The sequence below is a fragment of the Papaver somniferum genome, chromosome 9, assembly GCF_003573695.1.
Source record: "Papaver somniferum cultivar HN1 chromosome 9, ASM357369v1, whole genome shotgun sequence".
Classification (NCBI taxonomy): domain Eukaryota; kingdom Viridiplantae; phylum Streptophyta; class Magnoliopsida; order Ranunculales; family Papaveraceae; genus Papaver; species Papaver somniferum.
This window is the reverse complement of record NC_039366.1, coordinates 77,873,071-77,886,010: the sequence shown is the minus strand read 5'-3', so window position 1 is coordinate 77,886,010 and position 12,940 is coordinate 77,873,071. Positions and strand designations below refer to the sequence as shown.

The 12,940-nt window shown below is 34.8% G+C and overlaps 2 protein-coding genes across 3 annotated transcripts; both read right to left on the bottom strand.

The window, feature by feature from the left end:
- Window positions 1-1,227: 1,227 nt before the first annotated feature.
- LOC113312180 lies at window positions 1,228-2,725 on the bottom strand. The gene is made up of 3 exons (XM_026560933.1): window positions 2,305-2,725; window positions 1,660-1,986; window positions 1,228-1,601 (listed from the first exon to the last, which is right to left on the bottom strand). Exons 1-3 carry the CDS (start codon window positions 2,723-2,725, stop codon window positions 1,228-1,230), a joined length of 1,122 nt encoding a protein of 373 aa, XP_026416718.1.
- Window positions 2,726-4,015: 1,290 nt separating this feature from the next.
- LOC113311835 (ADP,ATP carrier protein 1, mitochondrial-like) lies at window positions 4,016-7,079 on the bottom strand. Of its 2 annotated transcripts, none has more exons than XM_026560637.1 (4): window positions 6,960-7,079; window positions 5,235-5,750; window positions 4,755-5,126; window positions 4,016-4,605 (listed from the first exon to the last, which is right to left on the bottom strand). In XM_026560637.1, the coding sequence occupies exons 2-4, from the start codon at window positions 5,727-5,729 to the stop codon at window positions 4,309-4,311; spliced, it is 1,164 nt and encodes a 387-aa protein (XP_026416422.1). In that variant the 5' UTR covers window positions 5,730-5,750; window positions 6,960-7,079; the 3' UTR covers window positions 4,016-4,308. The 2 variants fall into 2 exon arrangements, with proteins under 2 accessions (XP_026416422.1, XP_026416423.1); XM_026560638.1 differs by having other exon boundaries at window positions 5,235-5,741; window positions 6,960-7,068.
- Window positions 7,080-12,940: the final 5,861 nt, after the last annotated feature.

Genomic DNA, 12,940 nt, shown 5'->3' with positions numbered 1-12,940 from the left:
GTTGAATCGATCAATTGGTAAATCCAACCTTTGGTTGTTGATTGAAATTGATTGATCCTTGAACATTGGTCTTTGGTACCGTTCAAGTTAATTTCTCTTGTATTCAATTAGACTCGCAGATTGTTATTTGCTTGAGTAAGTATTGAATCGAGAAATTGAGGTATAACTCTTTGATATAATTTTTATTAAGATTGAGTCTGACTGTCTAGTTGATTCTCTTAAAAGTATATTGGAGTTAGTCCATACAGATTGCTAAGCGAAATATTGGGTGAGGTTGTTGTACCCCAACTTTTTCAATTACTATGTGGCATATTTGGAAGAGTAGCCGTGTGAAAGTTTTTGCGGGAAAAAAATTGCATCCTAGAACCATCGTTCAACAATTTTTTCATTCACTAGTATAATTTTTCTAGTCCTAGTCTAGTTTATCTGTTAATATGCGTTGGCATCCTCCTCTTTTTGATTGGCTTAAAATAAATGTTGATGCTTATATTCTTCCTGCAACTAATAATGTTGGTGTGTTTCATGTGGTTCGCAATCATACAAGATCTTTTCTTTAAGCCTTGGCCTTCACACGGAGGGCTAGAGATGTGGATTAGGCTGAAGCTCTTGCTGTGTTACAAGTTGCAAATTGGATTGCTAAAAAGAGTCTCATAAGGATCATAATAGAAGGGGATGATAAAACTATAATGAAAGCTTTGTGGACAGATCAGATGGAAGGTGTTAGATGGGAAGATATTGTTGTTTGAATGTTTGAGTGTCATTAGTGATATCTGAAACTCAGGTTCAATATCATCCAAGAAGATGCAATAAGGTTGTTGATACTTTGGCAAAAGATGTTAGAATCCATCACTGTAATGGACAATGTGTGTCTGATCCTCTCAAAGTTTTTTTTTTTTCGAAATGAGAAAGCTTATATTCAAGAGAAAAAAGAATCCAATCCATACAACACTCAACTCGACACAGCAGATTAAGTTACATATGGATCACAGTCTCCCGGTTGTGCAAGATATGCACATTGTCTATGTGTTTGAAAGTATCCTTTTCATGACACCACAAAATTAGAACCTGCTTAATATGAATAATGAGTTCATCCATATCTTTATGTCTTCCCCCAAACACCCTCTTGTTTCTTTCATCCCAAATGATCCAATGCAACACATAATGTATAATATTCCATAGTTCTTTACACTTTCCAGTCAGCACATTGTTCCTCGAGGCTTAAAACGGTTATAATATGCTACCAGGAAAAGTCCAAGAGATATGAAATGCTTTTATGAAGTTATCCCAAACTTTAAAGGTCGTTTGACAATGCAGAAATAAATGATCTGCAGACTCATCCACCGTATTGCACATCACACAAAGAGAGCTATCAATTTCCACGCCTCTATGCCTCAACATATCTCTTGTAGGTAGAGAATTGTTAAAAGCTGCCCACAGCATAAAACCAACTTTAGAGGTAAGGTCGTTCTTCCACAAGAACTTACGGTAGCTACAAACTTCCATTGGACCGGCTAGAGCATCGTAGCAAGCTTTAGTTGAGAAATAATCACAAAACTCCACTTCATCATCACCATCAACCAGCATAGACATTACCCAAATCTCTTTTTAAGAGATCCCATTCAAGTTATTCATTAGATTTTAAAGGATGCTTAAACTCACCTGACCATCTTCCTGGAGAAATCATATCCGCCACAGAAGCTTGTTCCTTTGTGCAAGCTTTGAAAATAACCGAGAAAAGATCTTTAATACATCCATTCACCAACCATTTATCATACCAGAATCTTATACCTTTTCCATTCCTCATCTTGAAACTCATAAAGTTTTGAAGTTCAGGGACCATGCTTGAGACATTTTTCCACAAACTCTTGCCTTGAACTTCATCATCAATTGTTGGCAGCATCACATCCTCAGCAGCTTTCATTTTCTGTTGCACAATCCTCCTCCATAGCACTTTCTTTTGTCTTGAGTATTTCCACACCCATTTAACTATAAGAGATTTATTAGTCAAATCTCAAACTCCTAACACCCAATCCACCATATTGCTTTGATCTGCAGATTTTAGGCCATCCCACACAACCATTTTTCTCCTATCTTGTGTAGATCCCCATAAGAAGTTCCTCATTAAGGTTACCATCTTCTTTTCCACACAAACAAGAAGGTTGAACAAGGACATGTAATACATTGGCAGGCTAGATAAACAGTGTTTAATTAGCACTAATATCCCTGCTTTATTTAAGTATTTCCTTTTCCAAGTAGCAAGATTCAACTCCATCTCCTCTATAACTGAGTCTCATACAGAAATACATCTTGAACTAACACCAATAGGGAGACCAAGGTACTTTATAGAAAGGTTTTTAGTTTTACAGCCTAATTCTTTAGCTAGAACTTCTATAACATCATCTGCACCAACACTGATCATGGTACTCTTCTCAAGGTTTAATCTCATACCTGTAAGTGCTTCCAAAATTGATAGAATAATGAAAAGCCTTGTAACTTTATCAGAATTGGCATTCAAGAATATGAGAGTATCATCAGCAAACTGCAGATGGGATATTACTGTACCAGTATCAGCCACTTTGAAACCACTAAGCTGACCTCTTTCCACTGCATCATTCATTAGTTTTGATAGTATCTCCACCACCATGAGAAAGAGGTAAGGAGAAAGAGAATCTCCTTGTCTCAAACCTTTTTCTGGCTTGAACTTCTCAGTAGAGCTTCCATTCATCAGCACAGATATGTATATTGAAAATTATCAATATGATATGTATATTGAAAAAAACCATTTAATCCAACCAATCCAATTCTCTCCAAATCCATGTTTGTGAAGAATGCAAAATATTATCAATATGATATGTATATTGAAAATTAGGATTCTCTCAGTTAGGCTTGAGTTTGTTAGTTAGCTGTAGGAGAGTATGTATTTGTGTTTGTTCGATTCTGATGGTTTAGTTTGTATCTTTGTGTTCTCTTTTGAATTAGTAGTTGGTTTAGTTCGTTGGTTAGTTTTGTGTCAGTTTTCAGTTTGTCCCTTGTATTATATGGTATGTACTCTTGTTGTTTTCTCAATAGAACTTTATGTTATAAAAAAAAAAAAAATAAAAAAAAAAAAAGGGCGGAGCCTGCGGAATTTCAGTTTTTGTGACACCACGAACTAGTCTATCAACAGACTTGCAAAACCAGGAAACATTTTCAAATATTTTATTCTTAATATCCCAATATGATACCTTGATATACGCAGCGAACAATGGATTCAGATTCACTAACAGATATTATTACCACTTCGGTGTTTGACTCAAAGATGATTTTATTATAGCATCTTCAATGCTAGGGGTGAAGGTCATCCCATGTGGAGGTCATATTAACACCTTTTTGTTGTGTGTCAATCCCTTGTGGCTAAACAAATGCAAGTAAAACTTTTTTACCTAAATTTCATCCCCAATGCCAAGGTCCTAATAATATTGTCCAACTAAGAAACCTTAGTTTTGGAACAAAGAATTAATGATGTGTCGATAGACCTCGAGTCATAGAGAAGGTGAAGATATGACTTTCTCCTTTACCCCCTTCCTATGAGATGACAACCATGTCAAAATTATCTATTAACCTTGACCATAGTATTGGAGATAAACTTTTACCTAAAAAAATGATAAATCCTGGGCATGTTTTTTTAGGACCTTCAACCCTAGCATTGGAGATGCTCTTAGATCTCAAAGAACTTGCCCAGCTAACAGCATAAAGCATTTGACCTGTTCTAGTGCATTTTCTGAATTCCTCGTTGATCCATTTTCGTGAAGTATGGGCCATAGAGGAAATGGCCATGTAACAGCTTGGTTGTATTACACAAGCAATTTGAGCATCTAATTTTTGTATGGCGATACTGAACCATCAGACAAACCTTCAGGCTCCATCTCGTTATGGTCGAGCATATTTTCCTTGTAGAAACGTAGCTATAATTTTTTGGAAGATGACAAATAAAAAGACATTTTCCAAAAGAGTACACATTTTATCTAAGCAGATGAGAAACAAAAGAAGCCATAAATTAGGACAAGAATAAAATTTGCAAGCCCTTAAAAGAAGTAAGCAATTGCAAGTTTGCAACAGAACCAACAATCAGATGTATGTAAACAAAACTTGGTCCAAAATGGAAAAGAAAAGGTTTTCAGGGGGAGAAACTCCCCAACCTACAGAAAAATTATTCCCAGCGAAAAGGTAAAATCCCGCCACCTAAACTTATCAAACTGAACTCAAAAAAAGATATAAATTTTTTTCATCATCACAAATGAGGCTACTACAAATCCTAGAGTGTGTTAATTAGCCGCCTCCTGAACCGTACTTCTTTCCAAGGACGAGAAGCTGAAGCTTGTCATAACCAGATAGCACTCCAGCACCAGCAATGGCACGAAGGACATTGGCACCAGCACCCTTGAACAGTGACTTGGCTCCCTCATTCTTCAGAATCTGTTGGAAAGCATCGAAAGAGCTCTTGTACTTAACGGCTTCACCAGAAGTCATCATCATTCTTCTACGAACGGTATCAATAGGGTATGATGCAAGTCCAGCACCATTGGTGATCAACCAACCAAGAGCAAAACTGGCCATGAAACTATCCTGAAAATCAATAAACAAAAGAACATGTATGTCAGACACAATGTCTTCAAAGATACAGCAAGCATTTGAGATAATTTAGCCAATATACACAGATTTGTCTGATGTAGATAAATATGTGAAAGAAAAAAGAGACAAGAATCAAAACTTACTGAAAGGTCCCCAGTCAAAAGAACAGGCTTTAGAGAATCGTACAATCCGAAGTAAAGACCACGGTAGACAATGATTCCAGCACATGAAATGTTGAATCCACGGTAAAGCCCAGCAATTCCATCAGTTTTAATAGTCTTCCTGTAGACATCAACCAAACCATTGAACTGTCTCTCTCCTCCCTTCTTTGCAGACTTGGCGTCATTGGCAAGACGGGTTCTAGCGTAGTCGAGAGAGTACACAAAGAGAAGTGAAGAAGCACCAGCAGCACCTCCAGATGCCAAGTTACCAGCAAACCATTTCCAGTAGCCATCTCTGTCCTTCTTGAAACTAAAGAGCCTCTTGAAGTAATCCTTAAATGCAAAATTCAAGGCCTAACAAAGGTTTTAAATAAAACCAATCAGTAATTACAGCAAATTGCAAACAAAATACAAATAAATCCAAATGTTCCAGTGACAAAATAAATTAAGAAATGTCCGAACCTGGGTAGGGAAGTAACGGATGACATTGGCAGTGTTTCCTCTCCACAATGATCCAAACCCTTCCTCCTTGATTGTACGGCCAAAACACTCTCCAATTCCCTTGTAGGGTTCAGAGAGCCTGCCAGCCTTGATCATCTCATCCTGGTTCTGGATCAAAAGCTTCACACGCTCAATTGGAGCAGCGGCAGTTTTAGAGACAGCAGCTGAGACACCTCCCATAAGAAAATCAACAGCAAAGCTGGCCAATCCTTTCTCAGCAGGTGCTTGCACAAAGACAGGTGATGCACTGTGGTTAATCAAAGATAGATCTTGACTAACTTGGCATGTCTGGAATGCCCTATTGCTGTTTCCATAGGCATATCGCCTTTGGTACATAGATGGAGTGTTAAAAGCTCCATTTAGTGAACCAGCACCTTGAGAAAGGCTGGAACTAAGACGGAAATGACCAGCTACTTTCTGGGCAACAGTTGGATGTTGAGGCCTCTCCCCCATCATGTCTTCCAAAAGCTAAAAACACTACAAAGAAACAAACAGATCAGGGTTGTATCGCAGTAGAAAGCAATCATTGAGTACAGTAATGACTGATAAACTTAGCTACCATACAACAATGGTTATAACCAGAAAAGGTGTAGCATGTAAACAAGTACCAATTGCCTGCTCAATGAATAGAATCAAGAACATCTATATCTATAAATTATTAAGATAGACATTAAGAATTTGTGAAGACAAAATGAAGCTTCATAAATGTTCTCATCATCATACACGAGAAAATATATCATGTCAACCTATAAATTTATCAAGATGGGAAACTAAAACTTTATTCTTTGTCTCTTGAGATATTTCAGTTAATATGAAGAAGCAGATTAAGGATTGGAGGAGATATCTTGAGATATAAAGGTAAGCAACCAGAGACAAAAACAGTGATTGATGTTCTGGATTTCAAGACGAAAATCCATTTGACAGTTCTAGATTCCCAGTAACTTGCAACAAGTGATATTATGAATCACAGTCATACGGTTTTAGATTAATTTTTATCAAATGTAAGACAGTCACAGAATTATCTCCTAGCAACACAAAATGTAGAAAAATAGATACATCCGGTGGCTGATTCATTTGTGGATATAAAGCAAACTGCAAAAGAATTAAATCGGAAGTAAAAAAGTAGGGAAATCAATTCAACCATGAACTCTAAATGTTCAGAGACACTACTGCTAGTAAATCATCCCATTTGAATCTCAAATTGATCTGAATTCTAGGTTATACTTTAAAAACTCCTAGGTCAACATGACAAAATCCCAGATCTACAAAAAATAAAGAATCCACATCGCAAACTCCAAGGCTTCCGACTAAAGAAATCAAAGAAGAATAGATTCATAGCACTCGATTCCATATTAAATACAATATTCAACTATGTAAACTTCAGATCTTCAAAATAAACTAAGAAAATACTATACGAAATCTACAAAAGCAACCGAACAAACCTACAACTAGATCTGTGCAGTCCCTCAAACAAACCAAAGACGAAAACGAAACACTGAACATCAAACTCTAAATACAGATCATATCAATATCATACACATCCAATAACCATCCAAAAGTTTAACAGGAAGACGAAGAAGAAAGATCTATATTATGAAACTAAAACTGAATCAAGATCAAAGCAAACAAAATGCGAGAAAATGAAGACCAAACTAAGAATAAAGAACAATCAACAAGAAATATTACCTCAGCTATAGAGAGATAGGATTAGTCGTCTGTTATGTTTCTCTTCCTCTCGCTCCTCCAAGGGTTTGAGAGAAGAAGAAGAAAAGTGAGAGAGAGTTGAGAGAAAGTCTCAATGAGCGGCTTTAGGTCATTTTATGACCTGACTATATAGATATTTTACGGAGATAATGATCCCGTGCTAACCTGGAACTACCAGGTTCAGTGCTCCACTACACCTTTTCTTTCTTTGCCCTTTTTTAAGCATTTCTTACACCATTTTTACACCCCATGTCCACCTAAGAACATACAAAATCGAACCGAAACTGTAAACTAAAACCGGAAGTTTTGAACCAAGCCGAATTATGATTTTATTTTTTTTTATTTTTTTTTAAGCATGCATTTTATAAAACGAATATTAGGTTACCATTATAAAATGAATTATGAAGGTAAATTTATAGTTTTCAGTTCCGGAAAACTAACAAGTTTCGGTTCAGTTTCAATTCTTTGCTCACAATCGAACCAAAAACTATAAGTTAACAAATCTATATAAGTTATAGGATTGAATCAATAATAGCCATGGATCTTATAAGTTTTTTTTTTTTCCGGAGGGGGTTTTGACACATTCCGCTGGGTTAAGGAGAACCCAAAACCTTACAAACTACAACAAAAAGAAAACAAAAAAAAAACAGAACAAAAATCGAACAATCTACTCCTATAGTAAACCTTACGGTTACTATCATCCTCAATATAAATTCTCAGAATGTTATCAAAAATACCAGGGAACACATCCACAAAGCTCTCATCCGGATGAAAACCAGCCAGATGATCCGCTGCCTTATTAGTTTCCTTGTAGATATGAGTATAACGAATAACCTCAAAGGCTTCCCTCAAATGAAAAATCCTTCTCCATATGTGTCTGACACTCCAGTCAGGCACGCATCACTACCAGAGAGCAACTGGAAAACAATCATGGAGTCAATACATATACACAGGCGTTTACAACCTTTTAGTTGAGCTAGTTTAAAACCTAATTCAGCTCCTTGTAACTCATGATCAACCACAATACCAGGCTTAGAACCACCACAAGCAGCGGCAAGAGGAATGCCCAAGTGGTTTCTAATAATAGCTCTACTACCCCCTGAGTAATCCTTCTTAGATACATCAATGTTAACCATAACTTCGTCTTCACTTGGAAATAATCAGCTACGAGGAATAATCTTTTTAGTCTTGAAAATACAGTCAAAACGTCACCCTGCCATGAAGTTCCGCACAGAAGGAATGTCTGCATCTGAAATTTTAGTAGCAGCACACTTTAATTTAATATCATGAACAATAAGTTGACTTACTCCATCAGCACTTAGACTCTGAGTAGAGAAGACCCTTTTGTTTCTCTCTTTCCATAAATGGTAGACAATACTATTGAGGCATAACTTCTTAACAGTAACAACAGCACCCTCTCCCTTAAATTCCGTCTGGCACCATCTTAACTCATCATCACAGGAAGTTAGTCTAACCTAAAAACTATTTCAGTCTTCATTTATTTTTTTTCTCGGCTGATACTCGGTTCTTCACTTTTTCTTCTTCACACAGATTCATCACCGCTTTATTCACTTTTTCTTCTGATTCTTCTTGTTCTTATTCTTATTATTATTTTATTCTTCTTCATATTATAATCAATTAGTTCAGCCATGCAAGATTTAATCTTCAGTCATATTGTTCTTATTTATTCTCCAAACCCAAATCTTAAGTTAGGGATACCAATATAATGTTTCAATCTTTCTTTCATACGAAGAAATTAAGAAGGCAAACTTTCGACGTATAACAATAGTCCAGATCAAATACAACTAGGTGGATTATCAAAATATTATTTGGATAACTTCTCAGTTCTAGCTACTCGAAAGAGAATGTCCGTCACTATATTTTGTTCTTTAGGAACATAATAACACTTCCAGCTCTTAAAAACTTGAAAAACATAAATAATGCCTCTAATAATAAAATGACAAAACTGCCATTTGATATTGAACTGGCCTTTTGGTTATTTATTCAACTAGTATCATGGAGCTCAATATTAACAATATCTAGCTTTAGTTGTCGTGCCCACTTAACATCCTCCCAGATAACTAGTCCCTCCACATGCTCCGGACTTCGAGTTTTGTCAATGAAACTGCATTTAGCTCCCTTTGTTGAACCTACTACAAAGTTTCGTAGAATTAGTCATGTACCAGCATTATTGGAATTATAACCAAAAGAACCATCTAGGTTTAATGTAAAAATACCCTCAATGGATGTGTCCATTTCATATTAGTTCTTGATTCCTGGGAGATCAATTTAGTTTTCGGTTTAATTGTCAAAGTAGCCTGTTAACAGAGAAATTTATGATATGGTGAATTAATTAATGAGGATTCAGAAACTTGTTTTCAAAAAAAATTGAGCACCTCTCCTTCCAGATAGCCTAAACCGTGATAAATCTTTTATTGATATCCCCTAAAGTGAGTAATCCTTGCTCATATTGTATGATCCAGTTAGAACACTCTTGCTTTACAGAACCGTGGGTATCAAACTGTAAACCAATAATACCAAACAAAACTGCTCGAGCATAATCGCAGTGACGTAGTACGTGAGAATCACTCTCTTCTATAAGAATATACATCAGACGGTGAAAAGGAAATAAGGTTCCACGTATAATCCTTAACAAAGGAAAATACAAGAATGTATTTAAAAGGTTGAGAATTATTAGATTTCTGCTACGTAAAAGCTTCTTCCTCAAAACTTTATTGGTTTTACTTATGAAAAAATGACTATTTGGGGTTAGTGATCTTACAACGGTTATTAACCCTGATACGTACACCATATGTTGTTTAAATACTAAAAAAAAGTTTTGGTATTTTGATTTCCAAGACTTGAAATTCATAAGTCAGTGAATCTAACATTTTTGTTCCAAAGATGATTGGACTGACATACAAATTCCTATTAAAAGTATAAGATCTTAAAGATGTCCATGAACCCCAATCTATTACTTCCTTTATTTTATTTTATTAATCCGCTTTGACTAAGTCAAAATACTAAGGAGATCGGAGGAGATATCATGATTATCCTTATTAAATATTAGATTATTACTAATATTGAAACTAACATGTGTAATATATAAAAATAAAAATAACATATATCGTGTAATTTTATTATTGTCGAAAATGTTTAAAAGAAGATAAAAACAATTATTTCCCCACTAATTTTGGTTATATATTTGTATCTTTTTTTTTAATGGAATGAAGATAAATAAGATAGATTAATATGATTTGTTTCCTATTGATGAATATATCATTTAAGATTTTAGATTGGTTCTGTTTGAAGTGATTTTATAATTATAAAAAGTTGAAGCGTATATTTGAGAGTTCGATTAGAAAATATAACTATAAATAGAAGTCGACCAGTATTTTAGGACATACAAAAATAGAATAAAGGACGAAAATAAAAAGACGGGGGAGTATTATTTTTGCAACTATGTAAACTCATACTCATTGCAATATAAAGAAAAAACATTATGGAATTTCACAAGACAAAATCTAATACATTTCTAAAGAGGTACACAGAATTGGCCATAAAGCATTGGCAGAGACTGTTTCAACAAGTAAAGTTCTTACTAATAAAACAAAAAATAAAATAATCTTAATTATGTTTTACTATCAAAGCTTTGAAGTCACACACTAAATTGTCATTTCCACCAACACATTACACAACATGTATATAAACGAGAACGAGATTCTTAATGTTGATAACATAAATATTACTAGTCTTTCAATATCAAAGTTGACAAAACATAACACTAATAAAGTACACACTTCATCAGAGTTACAAAAAGGCTCGAATATAGCACCTAACCATAACCTTTCATTTAGAAGTAGGAAAAAAAAGTTTCAAAATGGTAAGACATAAGATAATTACACCCACCCCTACCTGATGTGGGTAGCTTTGGACTTGTTTCGCCGAGCAACATCTTTAAATGGCATTGGAATTATAATGATTCAACTGCTTGCTTAATTCATCATACACGTACAACCCAAGAATGAGAGGCGGTATCAACAGGGTATGCAAAGTTTTTCGATAATCAATCCTCCCAACGACTAACACCACTACATAATAAGAAAACTAGGCCACTTTCTAGATATAAGATAAAAGATAGACACAAGATGTCAAGTCTAATTGCCAAAAAAACATCAAAAAAATAGCATATCCTTGCAAACTATAATGTGAAGTGTTATGTGTGAATTCTGGGCGTAGTTACTTGCACTATAACATTCATTTCAAGTACGGTAACCAATGTGGATATAAAAACTGAAACTAAAAGAAGCACACATACTAATACACACACATATAATCCATGTTGGTTTATTCTTATAAGATCAGGTTGTAACAGGCCTTGAAATAGTATATTAACAATATCTTTAAACAACGAGGATAAAACACATTTGATGCACAACTCGTTTACATCAATTAGTACTGGATCGTGTATGTATATCAACGGTTCAAAAACCACTGACGAGCTTTTCTGAAATATCAGTGGGGAGAAACCCTAAAACTAAAAATTAGGGGGAAAGAGGTGGGAAAAAAAAAACTAGCCTTAAAAATGTTAACAAAATAAGGAGTTAATAACACTTCCCAAAATGGTCAGGGTAGTTTGCTAATAAAAAGTTGATAAACACCGACAGAAGGGAAAATGCAAAATCTTATCATATGAGAGAGTAGGACAGGCTTCCCAAATCCCAACCAACAATATAAAATGGGTCTTCCTCTGTTGCAAACGGCTCATCATTCTCATTTTCCCTCACTATTTGTCTCTGATTAGTTTTTAGTTTCCTATATTTCTTCAGTACTTTTTATTTACATGTTTTGATAAATATCTTCCACATATTTTTCTGTATATTTACAACATGAGGAGGAGGAAGCAGACATCACTAGCTGGTGGTGTAGTTTCAATGTCAGATTCTTCATCTCCTCCTTTGAGGGAGAAGAAGGTATAAATTTCATCCCCATCTTCTTTCATTTTAAAGATTTGTTGTTATCACTAGCTAGCTACTGCGCTTTTTTAATGTTTTTTTCAATAGTTGTTACGTTTCTTTGTAATATGTTTCTTTCATCAGTAGTATGTTTTTTGATGAGATTATTTCAAATACCTTGAAAACTTTATTCATCGGAGTTTGTTTTTTTTCTTTTAGCATAGACCCTCAAAATCTACTACTGATCCTCTTGGCAACCTTTTGTTTCAGAAAATCTGCTTAATGATCTTATTGTGTTTAACCATATCATAATTTTTTTTTGTCTGAAAAGAGAGAGAAAGTATTAGACCTTGCATTTTTGTTCTTTGTATATAAAATTTTAAGTTTAGAGGATTTTATCTTGTTTCTGAAAGTTTGCATACATTTTTTAGTTTTTGGATATGGGTTTATATACATCACTATTTAGGGAAGGTCTCAATACTAATTATGTGTTGATTTTACTTAAAACGGCATACTCAAATTGTTTACTCAACAAGAAAGAATTAGTCCATAAAACATGTACAACTATATAATCATTCTCAAGATAAATCTCTCTCTCTCTCTCTCTCTCTACTGTTTCTCTTTCTAGTTTGTAGTCTATACATGTTTGTCCCAAAAGCTGCTTGGAGATATAAATCATCTCAGAAACCGACACGCGCTTGTCATTGTTATTTTTCTCATAATTATTTTTAGCTAGGGTTTTAAAAAACTTATTTAAAAAGAAAAGGAATCGACTTTTTGGGTTTATTTGTTTCCCATGATGTTCTACTCTAGTGGTGGTATGAAGAGGTGGTCAGGCTCACTTGATATGCATATTTTTAAATAACATGGGAAAATACTAATTTTGTCACACAACATCATAATATTGATGTCACTTTAATTTACGTAGGAAATGATTCAAGGTGCCCGAGGCACAAGTAAGTACAAGTCTGATTTGTATTGTTCAGCAATTGTGGGAAGACGGTTCAG

What these genes read in the sequence shown, in the direction of transcription:
- LOC113311835 (XM_026560637.1), bottom strand. Translation starts at nt 5,729, where the DNA reads ATGATGGGGGAGAGGCCTCAACATCCAACTGTTGCCCAGAAAGTAGCT. An exon ending in TCCGTTACTTCCCTACCCAG is followed by an intron (nt 5,127 to 5,234) that starts GTTCGGACATTT and finishes AACCTTTGTTAG; the next exon opens with GCCTTGAATTTTGCATTTAA. An exon ending in TTTTGACTGGGGACCTTTCA is followed by an intron (nt 4,606 to 4,754) that starts GTAAGTTTTGAT and finishes ATTGATTTTCAG; the next exon opens with GATAGTTTCATGGCCAGTTT.
- LOC113312180 (XM_026560933.1), bottom strand. Translation starts at nt 2,725, where the DNA reads ATGAATGGAAGCTCTACTGAGAAGTTCAAGCCAGAAAAAGGTTTGAGA. An exon ending in TATTGGTGTTAGTTCAAGAT is followed by an intron (nt 1,987 to 2,304) that starts GTATTTCTGTAT and finishes AATCTCTTATAG; the next exon opens with TTAAATGGGTGTGGAAATAC. An exon ending in TTCTCCAGGAAGATGGTCAG is followed by an intron (nt 1,602 to 1,659) that starts GTGAGTTTAAGC and finishes TCTCTTAAAAAG; the next exon opens with AGATTTGGGTAATGTCTATG.